General features: G+C 50.2%; 3 protein-coding genes across 3 annotated transcripts; all 3 read right to left on the bottom strand.

Moving 5' to 3' along the window:
• Positions 1-600: 600 nt before the first annotated feature.
• Positions 601-5,177, bottom strand: LOC142907129 (uncharacterized). The gene is made up of 2 exons (XM_076056251.1): positions 4,751-5,177; positions 601-2,365 (listed from the first exon to the last, which is right to left on the bottom strand). Exons 1-2 carry the CDS (start codon positions 5,161-5,163, stop codon positions 1,732-1,734), a joined length of 1,047 nt encoding a protein of 348 aa, XP_075912366.1. The 5' UTR covers positions 5,164-5,177; the 3' UTR covers positions 601-1,731.
• A 1,408-nt stretch (positions 5,178-6,585) lies between these two features.
• Positions 6,586-12,404, bottom strand: LOC142907191 (dual specificity tyrosine-phosphorylation-regulated kinase 4-like). The gene is made up of 5 exons (XM_076056445.1): positions 11,809-12,404; positions 10,888-10,969; positions 9,687-9,859; positions 8,902-8,962; positions 6,586-6,707 (listed from the first exon to the last, which is right to left on the bottom strand). Exons 1-5 carry the CDS (start codon positions 12,196-12,198, stop codon positions 6,586-6,588), a joined length of 828 nt encoding a protein of 275 aa, XP_075912560.1. The 5' UTR covers positions 12,199-12,404.
• A 499-nt stretch (positions 12,405-12,903) lies between these two features.
• On the bottom strand, positions 12,904-22,170 carry LOC142907190 (dual specificity tyrosine-phosphorylation-regulated kinase 2-like). The gene is made up of 6 exons (XM_076056444.1): positions 21,310-22,170; positions 19,785-19,887; positions 16,531-16,685; positions 15,834-15,970; positions 13,074-13,220; positions 12,904-12,910 (listed from the first exon to the last, which is right to left on the bottom strand). The coding sequence occupies exons 1-6, from the start codon at positions 21,361-21,363 to the stop codon at positions 12,904-12,906; spliced, it is 603 nt and encodes a 200-aa protein (XP_075912559.1). The 5' UTR covers positions 21,364-22,170.
• Between the last annotated feature and the right edge of the window lie 1,932 nt (positions 22,171-24,102).

Here is a 24,102-nt window from a genome sequence, read left to right as displayed (position 1 = left end):
CACAGCCGCTCATTCACCCACACTCACTCATCCACCAACTCACTTTCCCACCAACCCATTCACTCCCTTGCCCATTCATTCATCATGATACCTGCCCACTCACTTAGCTACTCACTAACTTAATAACACACCCACCCACACACCAACCCACACACTTTACCATCCATCCTCCCACCAACCCACTCTCCATTATGAACCCCACCGACACAGCCATTATGAACCCCACCCACACGGCCATCGTGAACCCCACCAACACGGCCATTGTAAGCCCAACCCATACGGCCATTGTGATCCTAACCCACACAGCCATTGTGAACCCCACACACACAGCCATTGTGAGCCGCACCCACGTGGCCACTGTGAGCCCCATCCACATGGCAATTGTGAACCCGACCAACACGGCCATTGTAAACCCCACCCACACGGCCATTGTGAGCTCCATCCACACGGCCAATGTGAGCCCCCACCCACACAGCCAATGTGATCTCCACCCACACAGCCATTGTGAACCCGACCAACACGGCCATTGTAAACCCCACCCACACAGCCATTGTGAACCCCATCCACACGGCTACTGTGAGCCCCATCCACACGGCCATTGTGAGCCCCATCCACACGGCCATTGTGAACCCAATCCACACGGCCAATGTGAGCCCCACCAACATGGAAATAGTGAACCCCACCAACACGGCCATTATAAACCCCACCGAAATGGCTATTGGGAACCCCATCCACACGACCATCGTGAGTCCCCACGAGCCAGGCAGCACTCGCGAAACATTGCAACATTATATTGAGTCCTCGAGGGTTTATAAAGCGAGATACAAACAACGACATACAACAATGATATATATACATTATAACTTTTTATGGATCCTAACTCTTAACACATCACATGGCCAGGCAGGCTCTGGCCATTGTCTGCACCAGGCATCCCCCTTCGTCTCCACTCCCTGGGGGGCGACTGCCCCCCTCCCCCCACCCCTCCATGTCCTGGAAATTGCTGGCGAGGTCATCCCCTTGAGGACTGCCATCGGATGAAAACTCGCATGGGTGGGAGCCTGGGGTAACGGTGCCTGGATGCACTACTAGGCTAGTCCCGTGTGGTGTGCATGTGATGAATGTAGTGTATGTGTGGTGTGAGTGTGGTGAGTGTGGTGTTCGTGCATGTAGTGTGTGTGTGTGTGCTGCGTGTGGTCAGTGTGGTGAGTGTAGTGTGTGTGCGTGTGGTGTGTGTGTGGGGAGTGTGGTGAGTGTAGTGTGTGTGTGGTGCGTGTGGTGAGAGCAGTGTCCAGTCCATTTCTGGTGTCTGCTCTTCAGTCTTCTGCCACAGCCTGTTCCATGGTGGTGAGTGTGTGTACATGTGGTGTGAGTGTGGTGAGTGTGCTGTTCGTGCATGTAGTGTGTGTGTGTGCTGCGTGTGGTCAGTGTGGTGAGTGTAGTGTGTGTGCGTGTGGTGTGTGTGTGGGGAGTGTGGTGAGTGTAGTGTGTGTGTGGTGTGTGTGTGGTGCGTGTGGTGAGTGCAGTATTCCAGTCCATTTCTGATGTCTGCTCTTCAGTCTTCTGCCACAGCCTGTTCCATGGTGGTGAGTGTTGTCAGTGTGGTGAGTGAGTGTGGTGTGTATCTGTGTGTGTAGTATGTGTGTGGTATCATGCGGGGGTGGGTGGTGGGTGCATGGTGCTGCTTGTGGTGGTGGTGGTTGGCACCGACTCCACCACCATCGCCACCCCCTACTGTGTGGTGGGCCGGCCACCACACAGCAGCATGCGGCGGAGAAGCGAGCGGAGTGAGCGGAGCACCCTGCCCACACACACCAGGCCCCCTCGCTTCCTCTTCTCCTGCTCCTGCTGCACCTCCTCCATCTTCTCCTCGTCCTCCTTGTTGTCCTCCTTCTGTGCCTTGTCCTCCCCCTCCTCTTCCTTGTCGTTACTCTTCTTCTTGTGCTCCTCCTTGTCGTCATCCTCCTTGTCGTCATCCTTCTCCTTGTCATCGTCCTCCTCCTTGTCATCCTCCTTGTCATCCTCCTTGTCATCCTCCTTGTCATTGTCCTTGTCATTGTCCTTGTCCTCCTCCTTGTCGTCATCCTTCTTGTCATTGTCCTCCTCGTCCTCCTTGTCATCCTCCTTGTCGTTATGCTTCTCCTTCTCGTCATCATCTTCGTCGTCCTCCTCATCATCCTTCTCGTCCTCAGACTCTTCCTTATCTGTCTCCATCTTCTCCTCATCCCCTGTCTTCTTCTCCACCTCCGTCGCCACCACCTCCTTCTTCACCACCTCCTCCACATCCTCCGCCCTATCTCCCGAGTTCTGGGCGAGCGGTGAGGATGTTGATGATGATGATGATGGGGGCTGCTCCGGCTCCGCTCTGTGGAGAGAGATGCAGCACCACAGCAGTGCTCCAGCATACTGCGACTACAGCCAGAGGTCCAAATTTTGATTTAAAGCTTTCGTGACTGCAGGGATTCATATTCTTGGTTCTTTCGGTAAAGTCACGTAGAAGGGAAACAATAAAAGAATAAAAATATAAAACAATGCAATTCTCACGACGTTTCGACTGCAACACAAGCAATCATCATCTGGTGTGAAAACCACAGCAAGAAAATTTGAAAAAAGTTGCGGTTTTTTAACGTTAGCACCACGGAGAGCGATTTGACAGTTTATTCAGATGGACGAGTCCATCTATGTTCGGAAAAAAGGAGGGGGGAGACGAAAATAATGGATGTGATCTGAAAGCCACCTTAAGCGTGATCAATCAATTAAGACCCGAAATGGTTTATCAAATCCTTCCAATGATTGCTAAGCCAGAATCCATCTTCTCGGTTGAAATTGTATCTGTGTTTGTATATGTGGATAGCCTCATGAACGAATCTCTCATGGTAGCCAGATGGCTTGCAAAGAACCTCTGTCTTGGAGAAGTCAATGTCATGTGAGCCTACTGAATTCTAACAGGAATCTGCTACGGCCGAGGTGTTGGTCCTACCGTGTTTCAGGTCTGCTTTGTGTTCATGAATGCGGTCCGAGACATGTCGTTTGGTTTCTCCAATGTAACTACTACCACAGAGGCAACTTAGTTTGTAGACGCCAGGGTATTGTATGTCCGGAATCACATCTTTTTACAGATGGAACCAGATCACGAATTTTATGTAATGTGTTGAATCGGACCTGGATCTTGTGTTTATTCAAGATTTTGGAGATCTTTTTTGTGATCCCCGCAATGTAGGGTAAAGTTATGGTTTTGAAAGGCTCCTCAAGAGGGTCCTTCTTCATGGTTGGAGTGATAGCTTTTGCAGTCACACCTAAACACTGATGATGATTGCTTGTGTTGCAGTCGAAACGTCGTGAGAATTGTATTGTTTTAGCCAGAGGTCCCATTCGCACCCCCACCACCCGCCATTGCCCGTGGGTGGACTAACTGACTGACTGACTCTAAAACTAAACAATTTTTTGTTTATTTTACCAGGTAAGGCCCCACTGAGCTATGTGGCTATCTTTCAGCGAAGCGACCTGGCCATCACAAGTGAAAGCGGCTCAACGAGTGGCTGATATTATCAGCATTGTCACGTGCAAATTCATCATAGCAGCCAAATCCTCTAAATGCATGTTCCTACAGACTCTGAGCCCCATAGAAACCCATACTTAAAGAGATCCATACAGACCCACAGAGACCCGTACTCACAGAAGTCCATATATACCCACGGATACTCATACTCACAGAGACCTATAGAGATCCAGAGACTCATATGGAACAATACAGACCCACAGCAACCCAGAGAGACCCATACTGAAAATAAACTTTTTGTATTTCACCAGGTAAGGCCCCACTTAGCTATGTCGCTCTTTTTCAGATAATTTACCTGCCTATCACAGGTGATATCAGCTCAGTTAAATGTCTGATATCATCATCGTCCGGTGGGAATTCATAGCGGCAGCCAAATCCTCGAAAAGCACGTTTCAGTAGACTCGCAGAGACTTGTACAGACCCATACTCAGATACTCATTCAGATCCACAGAGCCCCATACAGACCCCCAGAGACTCATACTCACAGATACGCATACAGACCCACAGAGACCCATACTCGCAGAGACCCCTCCAGACCCACAGAGACCCATACTCGCAGAGACCCCTCCAGACCCACAGAGACCCATACAGACCCACAGAGACCCATACAGACCCACAGAGACCCATACAGACCCACAGAGATCCATACTCACAAAGACCCATACAGACCCACAGAGACCCATACTTGCAGAGACCCATACAGACCCACAGAGACCCATACTCATAGAGACCGATAACGACTCCCAGAGACCCATACTAATAGAGACCTATAGAGATCCAGAGAATCATACAGAACTAAGGGACTCACAGAGACTCACAGCAACCCACAGAGACCCGTACTAAAACTCAGCTTTTAATTTCACCAGGTAATGCCCCACTGAGCTATGTAGATATTCTTCAGAAGCGACCCGCCTATCAAAAGCGATAGCAGCCCAACGAAGTGGCTTATATCATCATCATCAACATCATCGTCTGGATATTCATAGTGACAGCCAAATACTCTAAACGCGTGATGTCGATTCTAAATGTGGAGAAAATTCGACGCAACCACCATGGAAAGAGAGAGCAAGAGACACGGATTCCAAATATACAGCAGCATGCATTGTCAGAGTTGGGATCGAACCCACGACCCCTGCATGCCAGGCGAGATAGTCAACATCTCCATACCACACAGCAGAGAGAGAGGCTTACCGTGGGTCGACAGCTCCAGAGCCAGGAGTGGCGGTGGTGGTGGTGGTGGTGGTGGTAGCGGTGTTGATCATTGTGGCACTGGTGGTTGTGGCGCTGGTGGTGGTGGTGGCGCTGGCGATCCTTTTGGTGGTGGCGGTGGTGGCGCTGTCAGCGATGGCACTGGCGGTGGTGGCGCTGGCAGTGGTGGTGGTGCTGGTGGCGGTGGTGGTGGTGGTGGTGGCGTTGGCGCTGCTGGCGGTGATGGCGGTGGTGGCGGCAGTGTTGGTGGTGGCGCTGGGGATCCTAGTGGTGGTGGTGCTGGTAGCGGTGGTGGTGGTGGTGGTGTTGGTGGTGGTGGTGGTGGTGGCGCTAGTTGTGGTGGTCGTGGTCGCGGTCTGCAGCCAGCTGTGACGCAGCGCCTGTTCGGGCGTCATGCGGATCTTGGGATCCCATCTGTTGAGAGATGGAGGGAGGGATCGCGGGAAGGGGCATGGGGGTGGAGGGGGTAGGGATCAAGGAGGGGGAAGGACAGACGCGTGGTAACGTTCATTATACGTTTGTTCTATGTGTGTCTCTATGGGTCTTTTTGGATCCGTATGCGTCTCTGTAAGTATTGGTCTCTGTGGGTCTCTATAGGCGTGGGTGGGGGGTAATTATTGGGGGGTGGAGGGGGTGGGAGGGAGTGGTGGTTAGGTGGATGAGAGGGGGTGGGTAGATGTGGGTGGGGATGGTGGGGTGGGAGGGTGTTGGTGGGTGTGGTGCTTATTTGATTTGATTGATTTGGTTGATTTGGTAATAGCTGCTCATTCAGAGGAGGAGTTGGAGACGCTGCTGCTGAGACTGGAGCATGTCACTAAGAGATGGGGCCTTACCATCAGCCCCACCAAAAGTAAGCACCTGCCTGGGTATTTTGTTCCATCGGACACTCCACCCCCACAACTCCCAATCGGTGATGGGGCAGTTGTGGAGAGAGTGGAGAGTTTCCCATACCTGGGCAGTGTGCTTATGACCGGCTCCAGCTTAACAGCAGAGGTCTCACTCCGAATCAGTCGAGCAGCAATATCTTTTCATCGGTTGCGTAACGCTGTGTGGAAGCTACCTGGTCTGTCGCTCCGCACTAAGCTTCAGGTCTTCTCAGCCACGGTCATTCCCTCCCTTCTCTACGCTTGCAAAACGTGGACCCCCCTAATGGAACATCTTCGCCAGTTAGAAACATTTAGGCTAGCCTGCCTACGATCCATCCTGGGTTTAACCAGGCTGGATTGTGTGAGGAGCTCACAAATCCTTGAAAGATCTGGGCAAGGTCTAATCGGTGAGCTCCTCCGGCAGGCAAGGCTGCATTGGCTGGGTCATGTAGCCCGCATGCCCAGCCACCGCATGCCGAAACAGTTTTTGTTCGGCTGGATCGAGGGGGCTAAACGGGGGCGGCACGGGCTAGAGAAGAGATGGAGTGATGTGGTACAGGAGGACGTGGAGCTGAGTGGACTTGCCGATGACTGGTACCAGCGGTGTCAAGATCGGCCTCTGTGGAGGAGGCTCGTGAAGGATGCTACTGGGCAGTTGGAGGCAGTCGCCCTCCAACAACAACGGAGGGCGGAGGAGCAACGCTCACAACAACGAGCGGAGCGCCGGGTGGCTAAAGCACAGCAGCTTGGCACAGTAGGAGGCACAGGTGGTGCATCAGCCAGTCATCTCAGTCATCTTAGTCAGTCGACCCGTGGCACTTGGGTCTGCCCCGTGACCTCCTGCCCGCGGGCGTTCGACGCTTCACGTGGCCTCAAGGTGCACATGGCCTGGCACAAGCGTCATGGTGACGTCACCGCCACTTAGTGGTGAATCGCGGTTGTTGTTGGTTCTTACCGCAGGCAGCAGCTGATGAAGTTTATCAGCTGTTGGCTGTGTCCCCAGAGTATGCGTTCCAGGGGGTACCTTCTCGGTATCCGTCGCTTTTCTGGGCTGTACGGTTTGCCCCGACGGTCTGCAGGTGGCACAGAGAAAGAGATAGACAGAGAGAAACACAGAGTCACCAACCACCATGTCGCCCACTGACCTGTCTACCCACCCACCTACCTATGAATCCACTCGCTCACCTATCCACCAACCCATTCGCTCACCTACCTACCAACCCACTCATGTACCCAGCAAACCACTCACCTCCCCACTAACCCACCCAGCTACCGAACTACCCACCCACCAACCTACCCACCCACTCCCCCACCACTCCCCCACCCATCCTGCCACCCCCTCTGCCACCCACTCCCCCACCCACTCCACCACCCACTCACCCACCCATCCACCGACCTATTTACCGATCTACCCACCCATCCACGTACCTACTCACCCACCGAGCTACTCATCCCTTCACACACCAAACCACTCACCCACCTATCCACTCACTCACCTACTCATCCACCCACTCCCCACTCAGCCACCCGCTCCCCCACTCACCCACCCATGTTCAGACCCAACCACCTATTCACCCACTTACCCACCGACTCATTCACCCACCCGCCTACCGACTCACCCAATCATTTAGCCACACACCCACTCACCAAACCCACCTACCGACCTACTCACCCACCTACCCACGCACTCACTCACTCACCCGCCTACAGACCCACTCACGCACCCATCCACCTTCCGACACACCCACTCACTCAAACACCTACCGACACACCCATTCACCCACCTAACCACTAACTCAAACACCCATTCACCCATATATCCACGCACTCTCCAACCTACGGACCCACTCAACCACTCACCCATCGACCATACCTACTGACCTACCCACCCACTCACCAAACCTATGGTTCTTGATGACCACAGGGGGTTACTGGGTGGCCCAAACAACAACAGCACCAGTGCCACCCCGTGAAACTGAATCCGGGCGCCACGGTGGCTAGCAGATGTTGACTACCTCGCATAGTATAGAGGAGGTTGTTGGTTCAATCCCAACCCTGACGATGCTTGCTGTATATTTTAAGTTTGCATCTCTCTCTCTCCCCTTGGTGATCGCGTGGATTTTTCTCCAGGTCCTCCGGTTTATTCCCCTCCACATTTAGAATCGACATCATACGTTTAAGAGTATTTGGCTGCTGCTATGAATGCCCACGTAACGATATCAGCCACTTCTGTCGAGCTATTATCATTTGGTGATAGCTATGTCACTTCTGAAAAAAGAGCTGCATAGCTCAGGGGGGCATCAAACCGTTCAAAATTAAAATAGTTTAGTGTTAGTGTAGTGAATCACTTCTGAGACACTAATAAGTAGGAGGCAACATACATTTATTCTACATTTTTAGAAACTGTTCACACACGGGATAACTACAAACAGGTCAGAGCAGCCGGCACGCTGTTTGAACCACGACGCCGGAGACGAAGACTTAGCACGTTGGGTTCCATTCCACCAACAGACAGCCCCTATCCAGCCTCAGTACTTCCCTTTTATGTCCTCCGGCGTGGCCTGGCTCTGCCCCCGGCTACGCCCCCTTCTGGAACCTACCAGAAGGTTCTGGGCCACCTTCCATGTGTCCCCTGCCTGGCTCCGCCCTTGGCTACGCCCCCTTCTGGAACCCACCAGAAGGTTCTGGGCTATACCCCACGTGTCCCCTCGGTCAACTTTGCCCCACATCCCTTACCCAGGCCTATCAAGTGCTCCGCCAGCCGGCCGGGGTGCTACGTCCGCATATGCCCCTCTCTGCCAGCAGCCAGCGCCACGCACCCTAGTGACCCACTCCGTGGCATTCCATGCTCGGCTGGCAAGTCGGCTGTTACGCCCATATTTCCTGTCAGTAACCAGCGCTACGCGCCGTAGTGACCCATTCTATGTAACTAAAATAGTATGGGCCTGTGGGTTTCTGTGGGTGTCTATGGTTCTATATGCGTCTCTGTCTTTATAGTTTTCTTTGAGTATGGCTCTATATGAGTATGGGTTTCTGGTTCTGTATAAGTCTGTAGAACTGTGCATTTAAGAGTATTTGGCTGCCACTATAAATTACCATGCCATGATGATTATGATATCAGCCACTTCGCTGAGCTGCTATCACTTGTGATCGCCAGGTCGCTTCTGAAAAAAAAGCTATGTATCTCCGTCGGGGCCTTATCCCTGGTAAATACAAAAAGGTTATAGTTTTAGCTCGCTCCCGCCCACCGCCAACCCTTCAACTCACCAAAGTATTGATTTCTGTAGGGGGCTCCATCCACCAAGCATCTTGGGGGCTTCCCGAGAATCTGCAGACACGGGGTTTACAGACAGAGACAAAAGGGTCACAACAGTCTTAGCCTCGACAGAGCCCTGTTTTTAGTAGCGAGTTAGCAGCAGGACTGCCTAGCAATGCCGGCACTGTGGCACACACATAGACTATCTGAGTGCGTGTGTGTGGAGTGTCGTGGTTAGAGCGCTGCACTATCAACCTGGCGACCCAGATTCCATTCCCGCTCACAGCTAACACCAATGACGATTTTTGAACCGGTCCTGGGCCTCCCCTAGGTAGACTCAGCCTCAAATGAGTACCTGCTGCGATGTGTAAACATTGTCAATGGGGAGACAAAGGCGGCCGGGCGAGGTGTTGACCACCCATCTCCTCGTGTGCTGTGCCTGCTCTTATAGGTTCTCGCTAAAAGCACTCGCCCCAACAGTCTGTTATAGGCTATACGGGGAATCATCGGCTTCAGCTTGTGTACACAGTGTGAAAAGACAACGATCTTTGACCCCGTATGCACAAAGTCAAAGAGCCCCGTATCGCCTTGTATGTGTGTATATTGAACTTCTTTCGGACCATACGTAGCCAACCATGCTAATTGGAGGTGTGGGGGAAGGACAATGAACTATACACAAAAAGCAGTTTAGTTAACAGATTTTTTTGGGGCGCAAGTGCTTTTAGCAGAGAGAGATCAGACCGGACCAGACTGGACCGGACTGCCCCGGACTGCCCCGGACCGCCTGCTCCGTTACCTCGATGCAGCAAGGGAGGTGGTCCTCGTTGCTCAGCGACGAGAAGAGCTCCCTGCCGGTAACCAACTCGGCCACGGTGCAACCCAGGGCCCACATGTCGATGGCATAGGTGACAAGGTAGCCCAGCAGCAGCTCCGGGGCCACGTAGAACCGTGTCCTACCCACGTGTGGGGCTGCAGCAATAACAACAACTATAAATATATATATACGTACATGTGTGTGTGTGTCATCATATGTCTGTGGCTGGGTAGCAGTGGTGTAGCGGTTAGCACTACGCTACGCTACGAACTCTGGCGGAGACTCGAGTTGGATTCCCCTTCATGGCCAGTTACGGTTGTCTGAACCGATCCTGTGCCTCCCCGAGGTCGACTCAGCCTCAGATGAGTACCTGGTGTGGTGTGTAAACATCGCCACTGGGGAGATGAAGTTGGCCGGACATGTTGTTGGCTACTCATCAAATCGTGTGCCGTGTCAGCTTTCATAGGTGCTACTTGCTAACAGCACTTCGTCCTACAGTCTGTTAAAGCTATACACTCATCTGTTAGTCATCTTAGTCAGTTAACCGCATGGCACCTGCTGGGTCTGTCCTGTGGCCTCCTGCCAGCGTTGCGTTCAACACTAAATTTTGCCTGAAGGTGCACATAGCCTGACACAGGCGCCGTGGTGACGTCACCGCCACTTAGCAAATGGTGGTTGTTTTTTTCACCGTGTGTGTGTCTGTGTGTCTCTGTCTTTGTGTGTGTGGGGAGAGGTGGCTGCAGCGGTTTGCACACTGCATTACGAACCCGGTGACTCGAGTTTGATTTCTGCTCATAGCCGACATCAACACTGGTGACGATTATCTGAACCGGTCCTGGGCCTCCGATAGGTCGAATGAGCCTCAAATGAGTACCTGGCTGCGGCGTGTGTAGTAAACATCGACACTAGGAAGACAAAGGGTGCTGGACACCCACCCCTCGTGTGTAGTGCCTGCCTTCATAGCTGCTACTCGCTAAAACCGCTTGCCTCTACAGTCTGCTTAGGCTACACAGGGGATCTTTGTCTTTGTGGAACTCAAAGAGCTTTGATCAACATCATCAGCACACAGTCACATATACACACATATACTCACATTTTGATATACCCACACACAGACACTCACGCACAGACACCCACATACACATACAGAGTCAGAGACAAAAAACAAAGACACGCCACTCACGTTGACTGTACATGAAGAAGCTGCACCCAAAGTCTGTGACCCTCACGGTGCCAGCCACAGTGTCTTTGACCAGAACGTTGTCCTGTACGAAGAGGAGAAGCAGGAAGGGGATTGACACTCGAGAGGTTATGGGGATAGCATTCAGCCAGCAGTGGATCGATGACGCACCGCCACAATACATGTATACACACGGGCAGTCCTTGAGTTACGAAACGGGCTATGTTCCCGAGATCCATTCGTAAAGTTGGATTTGTTCGTACGTCAGAACTCGCCAATTAATTGTATGTACAGTCAGTCATAAGATGTGTTGCGGTTCCACTAATGAAGTCATAAATTAGATTAAATGTTGTACATGATGCATCAAACGAACGTCAAATCCTTGAACCACCCCTCTGGCCAGTAGCAGTGCAAAAATAAATTGGTGTTATTTTCACTTACATTTAGTCGGAATGGTTTCACTGTTGTGGGTCACGTGGGATGCTGAGACTTTTTACGTCTTTGTGGAGGATCGCTCCGCCGAACAAAATAGTTCCGTGGTTCAGTTCGCAAGTCATGAGTCAGACGTCTTACGGCGGTCCGTTCATTCATTGCGGATGTTCGTGAGTGTGGACGTTTGTTTGTGCGGACGTGCATGAATGCGAATGTTCGTATCTCGGGGACTGCCTGTACTAAACAGGGGAATCAGATGGAGATAACGCATCGACCCTGCGATCCCTGTGACTGGGATTTGTCTGCACTACGAGTCCTCAACAGCGAATCGACTCTCCACACTGCGGTTTCGCTCGTACCAGATCATCTTCACCAGAGGTGTATCGTGACCCCTGCCTCCGCTACCACCACCTCCTCATTCCAGATTAGCGACTCGACCTCCGCACCCAAGTCACGCGCGCGAGCCTTAGCGCCGCGTGCGTACCCACTCACCGGCTTGATGTCCGCGTGGACGATGCCCCTCGACTTGACGTGGGACAGGAAGAGGAGAATGCCACAGGTGTACGTCTTCACCATGTCCATGTCGATGTGCTGTTCGCCCGCTTCCTTAATCACCTGATGGAGGTTCGCCCTGTGAGGGGAAAGGCAGCAACGACAGCAACAATGGCGCAGCGTCAGTGCCGTCCCCCTGCGGCGCTGCGTCGATTCTGATAACGACAACCCAATGGTGGTTAGGAGATGTTCACTACCTCGTCTGGTATACAGGAGAATCATGGGTTTGATTCTGATCCTGACCCTGATGCCCGCTGTATATTTTGAGTTTGCCTCTCTCTCCCCGTGGTGATCACGTGGATTTTTCTCCGGGTCTTCTGGTTTGTCCATTTACCACATTTCGAATCGACGTCGCGTTTTTCGAGTATTTGGCTGCTGTTATCAATTCCCACGCGATGATAAGCCACTTGGCCGAGCTATCATTTGTGATACCCAGGTCGCTTCTGAAAATTAGCTATACGTATATAGAATCGTGTGCCTTACCTGGTAAATAAAAAAAATATATACTTTTAATATATTTTGAGTTTCGGTTAGAATCTACAATACTCCACACAGAAAGGAGCCCGACTTTTTTAGTCGAACCCAGGCCCTTCCAATGAGAGGCTCGAGCGTGGCCACCGCGTCTTCAGGTGTGTGTGTGTGTGCGTGTGTGTGTGCGCGTGTGTGCGTGTGTGTGTGCGTGCGTGTGTGCGTGCGTGTGTGTGGGCGTGTGTGCGTGCGTGTGTGCGTCCACCGTTGAGCGGTGGACGCAGCAGCTAGCACTGTGTTACGAACCTGGCAGAGACCCGAGTTCAATTTCCGCTCACCACCACCACCGCCAGTGATAGCGAATTATCTGAACAACCTGTCTCAGGCCTCCCCCCCGGACAACTCAAATTAGAGGCCGTGGTATGTGTAGTGAACATCGCCACTGGGGGGAGAGACAAAGGCGGCTGAGCCCGCTTGGTGCTGGCTACCCACCCCCCCCCCCCATCGTGTGTCACAATGCTGACCTACATAGGCAGTGCTGCCACTTGCTACAAACAGCACTTGCCCCTACAGTCTGTTACAGGTTGCACGGGGGTAATGCGGGGGGGGGGGGCTCCACGATATCACGACACGTGGGTGGCGCTGGGCATCTCAAAAGTATCCACGCTATAGGGGGGGGGTGGGTGGCATAGGGAGGGGTGGAGAGACACACATACACGTGGTGGTGGTGTGCGTACTTCAACAGCTCCAGGACAATGCAGCTGTGCCCACGGAAGTGGAAAGTGGACAGGACTCTGATCACACCATGGTCCACATCGCTGCGCTCGCTCTGGAGCTCCCGGGATATCTGCAGCTCCCTGCCTTGCGACTTCTCGTCCATGGGGCTTTGTGAGTGGCGATCGCACGCAGAAAGGGATAGGGTGGAAGTCCACAAAATACAATGACGGCAATGTCAATGTGGGTGCTCCTCGCTGAAGTGATTGCCTCCCTCCCCTTACCCGAGAGATACAATTCTGTTTAGGAAATGAATCAATAATTCAACATTCCACAGGACACAATTGCTTACACAATTTCCAAAATCGTGCACGCACGAGCTCGACTCTCATTGGCCAGTCATCCTCGCAGTGGCAGCAGTGGCAGCGGCTTTTGGCTGCTCGCCGCGGTGCTTTCAGATGCTACTGTATATCCACTGCACAATACACTGCACTATACACTACTCTACACTGCTATACCCTACACTGTATTTTAAACTAAACTACACTATACACTACTTTACACTACTACACGATACACTACATTTAACATGACTATACACGATACTATATGATACACTACACAATACGCTACACGATACACTGCTATGCATAATTATACTATACACTACACTATACACTACACTATATACTCCTATACACTACACTATACATTACACTTTTGGCTGAATGTCGGACAAATAGGGTCACCGCATCATCATTGCACGGCGCTTTCAAATGTGGCGCTTCAAAGACAATCTGGAACGCTCTTTCCCTTCCGACATTAGGAAGCCACTGGGAGCTGTGCACTCTTAAATCATCATCTAGTTTGACAAATTCATGTTTTTAGAACTGCTTCTTAAGTGTATTTTGTTTTTCTTTCTACTGCACCTCCAATTAGCACGGTTGGCTACGTACGGTGCCAAAGAAGTTCAACGTATGTACGTACAAACTACTATACACTGTACATTACACAACCATACACCACCACGATGCAATACACTATACACTACACCACTTTGCTACACCACTTTACACGACACTATACACTACACCATAGATTGGCCAGGAGCTACTCCAGGGGGAGCAGCATAGACTGGCGTAGGCTGAGGTAGGCTAACGTTAGGGCTCCCAATCGGATTTGAAGGTGGAGATCCGTTCAAATCTGATTGGTCATGGGGGAAAACTAAATGTAAATGATGGGGGCCATGGCGGGTGTTGGTTGTGAAACACAGCCACGCTCAGACCGCGGACCTTTAAGCTGTGTGCGAGCAAGCAAGGTGTCCTGACAAAGAAATTAGCATAAAAATAGCATTTGATTGGCCAATTTTAGAAAAGAGGTGGTGTACGTGCCGGTTGACTTGCCGTTTGGCGCGGGGGCGGGGGGGAGTTTACCTATTGATGGTGTGAAAAGGGAATTTATAAGAGCATCGAAAGTTTGGGGTAGCACTACTTGAAAAATATACTGTACCATTGAAATTAGTTTAATGTTCAGTTCGATTTAGAACATCTTTCCAATGGTTGCTTAATTTGAAACCATCTTCTCGGTTGAAATTATGTCTGCGTTTGTAGATCTGAATTGCCTCGTGAACAAATCTCTGATAAAAACCCGTGGGTTTGCAAAGAACCTTGGTATCGGAGAAACTTATATCGTGATCACCCACAGCGTTGTAACAGTGACCAGCCACGGCAGAAGAAGTCCACCGGCACGTACACCACCTCTTTTCTAAAATCGGCCAATCAAATGCTATTTGTTATGCTAATTTCTTTGTCAAGACACCTTGTTTGCTCGCACACAGCTTAAAGGTCCGCGGTCTGAGCGTGGCTGTGTTTCACTCCAGCGCTGTCCTCGAGACAGCCTGATCCCTTCACCTGATGAAGGCCACTTGTGTTGTGCCCGAAACGTCGTGATTTTTGTTGTTTTATTTTTTTTACCTACGTGACTTTACCGAATAGAACCAAAGAGTATGGATCCTTGCAGTCACGAAAGCTTTAAATCTAGAATTAGGTGCTGGTTGGTTGGGCATGACAATTTGGGAGAATCTATGAACTGCTTAAATTACAAACTATTGTAAGTATCAGCTATATAAACTATAAACTGCAAAAAGATTTTAAATTATAAACTATTCAACACCTTTTTTTATTTTACCAGGTAAGGCCCACTACTCTGTGTAGCCCTTTTTCAGAAGCGATCTGGCCATCATAAATGATAGCGCAACGAAGTGGCTTATCATTACGTGGACATTTATAGTGTCAGCCAAACACTCTAAATGCGTGACGTCGATTCTAAATGTCTCTCTCCCCGTGGTCGTCACGTAGATTTTTCTCCGGGTCCTCCAGTTTTTCCCTCCACATTTAGAATCAACTTCAGAGTAATTTGGTTGCTGCTGCTACTGCTATATATTTCCATGTGATGATGATGATGATGGTGATATCAGGCACTTTGTTGGGCTATCATTTTTGATGATCACCAGGTCGCTTCTGAAAAAGAACTACAAAGCTCAGTGGGGCCTTACCTGGTAAAATAAAAAATATATATTTAGTTTTAGTGTGGGTTGCTGTGGGTTTCTGTGGGTCCCTATGGTTCTCTACGAGTCTCTCGATCTCAAAAGGTCTCTGGCTCTGTATGGTTCTATATGAATCTCTGGATCTCCGTAGGTCTCTGCGAGTTTGTGGTTCAATATGAGTCTCTGGATCTCTATAGGTCTTTGTGGATGTCTATGGTTCTATAGGAGTCTCACGTACTTGGAAGGCGACGCCAGTATCTTGACGGCCACCAGGTTGTTGGTCTTGTGGTCGAGGCACTTTACCACCAGGCCCTGACCTCCCTCTCCGATCATATTTAGCACCTGATAGCGGAAGTTGAGGTGCTCGTGCTGGACCTGCAGCGGTCACGGAGGGAGGTCACACGCAAAGGTCATGCGGAGGTCACATGGAGATCATGTGGACATCAGCACCAGCTCCATCGTCAACAAACATCCCCCCCACCCCGTTGATCCAGGGCTCGCTTGGACAGAGCTGTCACGCATGGGATCAGTCACTTACACGTAATCTATTAACAGCAGCAGTGCTGGGTACAGCAACCCCGCATCTGCAAACGTGATCTGTAATAGGAATAGGTTTTACCCTTTTTACTGGCACAAAAATTGACACCTTTATTCAAGGCATCATGTTTGCAATAACCACAACACAAGCAGTCAAAATGCAAACAAAAAAGACAACTCTGATAATAATATGCACTGTCCTTGAATTTGATTGGTCCACACCCGAGACAGCTTTTCTTAGAGCCTAGTCTCCATTGGTGTTGGACCAGAAGACGCCAAAAGGCGTCTTCTGGTCTTCTTGTCATGATCATCATCATGTCCCCAGCTATAGATGATAGATATATGCAGCAGCAGCATTAGCGGTAGTAATCCCCTTTGTGTACGAGCGAAGGCCTCACCGGCACGTAGTGTTCCTCATCGTTGTCGTAACCGCCATTGGAAAATCCCCCGGGTCTGTCGCCGCTATCCAGGGAGAAGTACCAAACCTCCCGCATGGCGGCAAGCTCCTTACGCTCGCGCCGGCTCAGATGAGGCCCGAATAGGTTCAGGATTGCTGCCAGACGTGAGAATGAATAAACAACAACAAACAGACAACATGATACAGGGACTCCTCTACTTATGAAGGAGTTAGGTTCCAGAGGTCTGGTCGTAAGTCGATTTGTCTGTAAGTCCTACTTTACTCCTGTCGATTCCAAACATGTTGTATGGTGTGTACACTAAACATGGGGAATGGCTTTACAAGTTGTATAATCTCCTGCAAATGTAGAAGCAACTGGTTCTTCATGCTCTGCAGATGTAGATGCAACTGGTTCTTCATGCATAATAAGTTTTTGGGTTAGATCGCTTAAATATATAAATGTGTCGTTAAAACCCTCCACCACCCGACACAGCCAACTACTTAGGGTTGTCACGTAAACAGAACATGCCAATTCGTCACTAGTACAGCACACCGGCGTTTTGGAGAGCCGAGCCAAAACAATTACAAACTGAGTACAACGTTTCGCCAGTGATTACAACTAGTTAGTGCTGTACTAGTGACGAATTGCCATGTTCTGTTTACGTGGCAACCCTTACTAGTTGGCTGTTTTTGGGTGGTGGTGGGTTTTAACGACAAATTTATATATTTACGCGATCTAACCCAAAAACCTCTATAATGGATGATATTGGTCTCGAAAGTCTACGTGTTCAAGTGGTTCTTCATGCACTGCAGATGCAGATGCCACTGGTTCTTCATTTACTGCAGATGTAGATGCCACTGGTTCTTTATGTTCTCCAGATGTAGATGCCTCTGGTTCTTCATGTTCTGTAGATGTAGATGTTACTGGTTATTCATATTCTGCAGATGTAGATGGCACTTGTTATTGATGTTCTGCAGATGCAGATGCCACTGGTTCTTCATGTTCTGTAGATGTAGATGCCAGTGATTCTTCATGTTCTGCAGATGTAGATGCAATCACCACCATCCATTGCGCAGCAGTTGAACTTAAGACTCTCGATTCGAACAGGCAAATTGACTTATGGTTAATGTATTCATTTAGATTACAACGGATATCTATTAACACACCAGTTATTCAGTCTCCAACACACCAGTTAGTGCTGAACAAGTAACTAATTGACCACGTTTGTGTTTACGTAACAAACTTTCACGAGCTGGTTGTGTGATGCGTGGTGGTGGTGGGTTTAACGACCCAAGAGTGATACTTACACGATCTAACACAACAAAAACCTCATGAATAATATTGGTCGCGACAGCCCAACTACCCCGTGTCAAACGGAACAACTAAAACTCTGGTCCGTTCTGCTCGTTCAAGGTTCATGTGCAATTGAATTGGGGGGACTGCTGTGTGGTGTTGTTGTCTTGTTTGTGGCCTCGGACTGTTATCGTTGTATCACGAAGCAGAATATTGATTGCTTGGACACAGCAACCGCGTCTGCAAGCCGTGATCTGTAACTTTGGTCCTTACCCATACGTGTATGTATGTGTGTGTTGAACTTCTTTGGCACCATCAGTAGCCAACCGTGCTAAGCTGCTAGTGTCTCTGTGGGTTTCTATGGGTCTCTGGGTGTCTGAGATTCTCTGTGGTTGTGTATAAGTTGAACTTCTTTGGCACTGTACATAGCCAACCGTGCTAATCTATCAGTGTCTCTGTGAATCCCTGTGGGTCTCTATTTGTCTGGGTGTCTGTGAGTGTGTGTTTGTACTATGTTGAACACTTTTGTGCTATACAAAGCCAACTGTGCAAATCAGAGGTGCGGGAGGAAGGGCACAAAATTCAACACGCCAAAAAGCAGTTCCTAAGAAATACGATCTCAATGTAATATAGCGATGTAGTGTATAGTAATTTATAATACTAGGGGTTGTTCAGGGGCACCTGCGGCGCTCCTCACAACGGGAGGATCTTGTCAATGATCTCAAGGCAGCTGGGACCATAGTCACCAAGAAAACAATTGGTAACACACTACGCCGTGAAGGACTGAAATCTTGCAGCGCCCGCAAGGTCCCCCCTGCTCAAGAAAGCACATATACATGCCCGTCTGAAGTTTGCCAATGAACATCTGAATGATTCAGAGGACAACTGGGTGAAAGTGTTGTGGTCAGATGAGACCAAAATGGAGCTCTTTGGCATCAACTCAACTCGCCGTGTTTGGAGGAGGAGGAATGCTGCCTATGACCCCAAGAACATCATCCCCACCGTCAAACATGGAGGGGGAAACATTATGCTTTGGGGGTGTTTTTCTGCTAAGGGGACAGGATAACTTCACCGCATCAAAGGGACGATGGACGGGGCCATGTACCGTCAAATCTTGGGTGAGAACCTCCTTCCCTCAGCCAGGGCATTGAAAATGGGTCGTGGATCGGTATTCCAGCATGACAATGACCCAAAACACACGGCCAAGGCAACAAAGGAGTGGCTCAAGAAGAAGCACATTAAGGTCCTGAAGTGGCCTAGCCAGTCTCCAGACCTTATTCCCATAGCAAATCTGTGGAAGGAGCTGAAGGTTCGAGTTCCCAAACGTCAGCCTCGAAACCTTAATGACTTGGAGAAGATCTGGAAAGAGGAGTGGGACAAAATCCCTCCTGAGATGTGTGCAAACCTAGTGGCCAACTACAAGAAACGTCTGACCTCTGTGATTGCCAACAAGGGTTTTGCCACCAAGTACTAATTCTTGTTTTGCAAAGGGGTCAAATACTTATTTACCGCATTATAATGCAAATCAATTCATAACATTTTTGACATGCGTTTTTCTGGATTTTGTTGTTGTTATTCTGTCTCTCACTGTTCAAATAAACCTACCATTAAAATTATAGACTGATCATTTCTTTGTCAGTGGGCAAACGTACAAAATCAGCAGGGGATCAAATACTTTTTTCCCTCACTGTACATAGCCAACCACGCTAATCGAAGGCGTGGACGAAGGACAAACAAACTAAACATGAAGCAATTATAATGAGATAAGTTATCAACTTACCATAGTGGTGTAGTGTATATTAGTGTAGTGTGTAGCAGTGTAGTGTATGTATGTTGAACTTATTTTTCAGCGTACATAGTGAACTGCACTAATCAAAAGGTGCGGGGAAGGGGCGGGGGGGCAACAAACTAAACACAACAACAAACACAGAAGCCAGTTTTATGATTGCCGCTGTTCTCACCTTGGGGCGATTGGCTGCGGATGGAGGCCGTGCCAGCCGAGGACAGCGCGCTCCACGTGGTGCCAGACATGGCATGGCTCACTGCCTCTCCAGCTGGGGTCGTCTACATACACACGCACATAGACACACATATGAAGATATACTTGAATTAGAGGAAGTCCCCACGAGAGGGTGACGTCATGAAGGACAAAGGGGAGAGCAGTTGGGGCAATAGAGGGAGGAGACTCCCCGGAAAGGGGTGACGTCAGCGGAAGAGGCGGGGATCGGGCCGCTTTCTCAGCGGGAAAGGAGTTAAGAGAATGCGAAATAAGGAACATTGTGCTCACCCGATCCCGGACTGGTCTACTCTTTACACATACATAGACACCTACATACACATACATAAACACATCACTCGATATCTTCTACAGCCCATGCTGCGCCCATTTAGGCCCCTCTATCTGGCTGAGGAAAAGCTGTTTAGGCATGCGATGACTGGGCATGCAGTCTACATGACCCAGCCTACACAGCCTTGATTGCCGGTGGAGCTCACCGATGGGACTTTGTCCAAACTTTTCAAGTATTTGCGAGCTCATCGCACAATCCAGCCTGGTTAAACCCTTTTTTAATCCAGGATGGGTTGTCGGCTGCCCAGCCTAAATGTATCTAACTGTTGATGTTCCATTAAAGGGGTCCACGTTTTGCAAGCATAGATAAGGGAGGGCATGACTGTGGCCGAGAAGACCCAAAGCTTTGTGTGGAGCGACAGACCAGTTAGCTTCCACACAGCCTTATCCAGCTGATGAAAAGATAATGCTGCTCGGCTGATTCGGAGTGAGACCCCTGCTGTCAAACTGGAGCCGGTCATGAGCACACTGCCCAGGTATGGAAAACTCTCCAATCTCTCCACAATTGCCCCATCATCAATTGGGAGTTGTGGGGGTGGAGTGTCTTATGTTAGAAAATACCCAGGCAGGTGCTAAGTTTTAGTGGGGCTGATGGAAAGGCCCCACCATTGAATGGCACGATCCAGGTTCAGCAGCAGTGCCTCTAACTCCTCTGAGTGAGCAACAATTACCAGATCATATGTAACATGGTTGACCAATAGGGAGCCATCCTTTGACCACACATACGAAAAAAATTCCCCCGTATAGCCTTTACAGACTTGGGGCAAGTGCTGTTAGCGTGCACCTATGAAGGTCGGCACGGCACACGAGGGGGTGGTTGGCCAGCACTACGCCCAGCCGCCTTTGTCTCCCCAGTGGTGATGTTTATACACCACACCAGGTACTCATTTGAGGCTGAGTTTATCTAAGGGAGGCCCAGGACCGGTTCAAATAATCGTCAATGGTATTGGCCGTGAGCGCGAATCAAACTCGTTTCTCTGCCGGGATCATAGCACAGCGCACTAACCACTACAATACCGCTCCATACGGAGATACAAACACTCTGGCGTGCGTACAAATGCACACCAATGTAGACAGGTAGGCACACGCAGAGTGGAGATCGCATACTTCACCACACGAGTGGAGGGCTCTATGCGTACCTTCATGGTGTTGATTGTGAGAGCGCCGTCGTCGTTTTGCTGCGTAGAGCTCATGGCGACTCTCGCGCGCTGCTCCCAAGGGTCTCTGCGTGGATAAGCGATGGGTGGGGTGGACGGGAGTGTAGGAGAGTGGCACGTGGAGCAGTCAGGGAGAGCGCGACGACACCATTACCCATGTCACAAGGACGTGGATTCGCATCACTACACAGACTCACAGAATCAAGAGGGACTCACATCATCAACACTTACTCGCATGATCAACCCGGACTCACATCCCAAGCACGAACCCACATCCTCACCCTGGAGCCACAACATGGACCCAAACACTCACCATGCCCATAACACGGACCCACATTCTCCCCAAAAACCCACAACACGGATCCATTTGATCATCAAGAAGCCATAAAACGGTCCCACACACTCACCACGAACCCACAACATGGACCCACACCTTCACCCCGGACCCACAACATGCACCCATACCATCCCCACAAACCCACAACATGGACCCTCACACTCATCACGAACCCACAACAAGGACCCACACACTCACCAAGAACCCACAAGAAGGACCCACACTCACCAAGAACCCACAACACAGACCCATACCCGCACCATGAACCCACAACACGAACCCACACCCTCCCCACGAACTCACAACACGGACCCACACACTCACCACGAACTCACAACACGGACCCACACACTCACCATGAACCCACAACACAGACCCACACACTCACCATGAACCCACAACACGGACCCACACCCTCCCCACGAACTCACAACACGGACCCACACACTCACCACGAACTCACAACACGGACCCACACACTCACCATGAACCCACAACACGGACACGCACACTCACCATGAACCCACAACACGGACCCACACCCTCCCCACGAACTCACAACACGGACCCACACCCTCCCCACGAACTCACAACACGGACCCACACCCTCCCCACGAACTCACAACACGGACCCACACACCTCTTCAAAAGTTTTTCTCGGATTGCTTCAGCATAAGCTTCTCGACGATGACGAAGAAACAGAAGCAGCTGCCTCCTACGCCTGTCTCGAACTCTGAGTAATCACGTGGTGCTGTGATGTCACCGGTGACGTTGAAGATCGCGCGTCGTAGCCACGCCCCTTCTAGCCACGCCCCAAGTGTCGCTAACGCTCGTGACCACGCCCCTTTTCGCGCGCCCTGTGCCCCCCCCTGGCTCCCCCCACCACCACCCCCCGCGGCTACTTCCGCTTCCGCCCTGGGCGAGTGGAGGTGGCGGGAAAATCTGAGCTGGTTCGCTGGCTGGGCCTCCTCTAGATCGACTCAAGTTTCATTTATTAGGTATAGCCCTGTGAGCCATGCGGCCTGAAGATGCGTACACGGGTCTCTGTGTGTGGGTCTATGGGTCTCTTGTGGTGAGTCTGTGGCTATCTATGTGTGAATCTACGTGTATCTGTGTGTTGAGTCTATGGGTCTCTGTGTGTTGAGTCTATGTATCTCTGTTTGAGGTGTCTATGGGTCTCTTTGTGATGAGTCTGGGAATCTGTGTGGATAGTCGATGGGTGTCTATGTGTTGATTCTATGGTTTTCCGTGCCGTGAGTCTATGGGTCTCTGTGTGGTGATTCTGCGTGTATCTGTGTGTTGAGTGTGTTGAGTCTATGGGTCTCTGTGTGTTGAGTCTATGGGTCTCTGTGTGGTCATTCTGTGGGTCTCGGTGTTGTGAGTCTCTGGGTCTCTTATGTTGTGAGTCTACGGATCTCTGTATGCTGAGTATGTGGGTCTCTCTGTGTGGTGAGTCGATGGGTTTTTGTGTGGTAAGTCTATGGGTCTCTGTATGGTGAATCTGGCTCTGTGTGTTTGCATGGGTCTCACCCACACAACCACCCACCCACTCACACACCCACACACATAACCAAGGTTCTCTGTAAACCTACACGTTATCACCAGAGATTTGTCCACGAAGCCATTCAGATATACAAACACAGACATAACTTCAACCGAGAGGATGGTTTCAAATTAAGCAACCATTGGAAAGACGTTTTAAATCATACCAAACGTCAACTAATTTCTAACAGCAACTTCAAGTAATGGTATACCAAGCATATTCCTTCCGAACTTTCTATTAAACCCCTTTTTCCTACTCTCCCCTGACAGCACATTCTTGCCGATCTTTATTTTTTTCCGTTTCTATTGCACACACACAGTGACCCATCCTCCGCACCCTCTACACAAAAACATGCTAATCCCCCAGCTAATTTTCTGACTTTAACACCCTTCTGCTTCAACACTTTAACACAGCTATTTTTTATATGTAAACTCCTTTGTCAAGGCGCCGTGCTCCTCCCACCGAGCTTAAAAGACGCTGCGAATCTTAGCAGCGGTCATTGAAGTGCTGTCGTCCCGACAGTTCTGTTCCTTCACCTGAAGAAGGCCACTTGGGTTGTGGCCGAAACGTCGTGATTTTTGTTGTTTTATTTTTTACCTACGTGACTTTACTGAATAGAACCAAAGACTATGGGTCTTTTTGTGGTGATTCTGTGGGTCTCTGTGTTCATGTGTGGTGTGTATGTTGGTCTCTGTGTGGTGTGTCTATGGGTCTCTGTATCCCTGTGTGGTGAGTCTGTGGTTTTCTCTGGGTCTCTATTTATGGGTCTCTGATGAGTCTCTGGATTTTTGTGTGATAAGTCTATCGGTCTCTTTGTCGTTAGCCTATGGGTCTCTGCGTGGTGAGTCTATGAGTCTCTGTCTGGTGAGTCTGGATCTCTGTGTAGTGAGTCTGC

The sequence above is a fragment of the Petromyzon marinus genome, chromosome 75 (assembly GCF_048934315.1).
Source record: "Petromyzon marinus isolate PM22_M1 ecotype Great Lakes invasive population chromosome 75, UKy_Petmar_22M1.pri1.0, whole genome shotgun sequence".
In the NCBI taxonomy this organism is placed as follows: Eukaryota; Metazoa; Chordata; class Hyperoartia; order Petromyzontiformes; family Petromyzontidae; genus Petromyzon; species Petromyzon marinus.
This window is presented reverse-complemented; position numbering and strand designations above follow the sequence as displayed.

Bases quoted from the DNA above. Each gene is read 5' to 3' on its own strand.
- LOC142907191 (XM_076056445.1), bottom strand. From the start codon at position 12,198: ATGGACAAACCAGAAGACCCGGAGAAAAATCCACGTGATCACCACGGG. The intron at 9,860-10,887 runs GTGAGTGGCGTG...TTATTGCTGCAG, and splicing joins CTTCTTCATGTACAGTCAAC to CCCCACACGTGGGTAGGACA. The intron at 8,963-9,686 runs GTAACGGAGCAG...CCGTGTCTGCAG, and splicing joins ACCTCCCTTGCTGCATCGAG to ATTCTCGGGAAGCCCCCAAG.
- LOC142907190 (XM_076056444.1), bottom strand. From the start codon at position 21,363: ATGAGCTCTACGCAGCAAAACGACGACGGCGCTCTCACAATCAACACC. The intron at 19,888-21,309 runs GTACGCATAGAG...GTGTGTATGTAG, and splicing joins TCACAATCAACACCATGAAG to ACGACCCCAGCTGGAGAGGC. The intron at 13,221-15,833 runs GTACGTGAGACT...CCACTCACAAAG, and splicing joins ATACTGGCGTCGCCTTCCAA to CCCCATGGACGAGAAGTCGC.
- LOC142907129 (XM_076056251.1), bottom strand. From the start codon at position 5,163: ATGACGCCCGAACAGGCGCTGCGTCACAGCTGGCTGCAGACCGCGACC. The intron at 2,366-4,750 runs GTAAGCCTCTCT...CTCTCTCCACAG, and splicing joins TCTGGAGCTGTCGACCCACG to AGCGGAGCCGGAGCAGCCCC.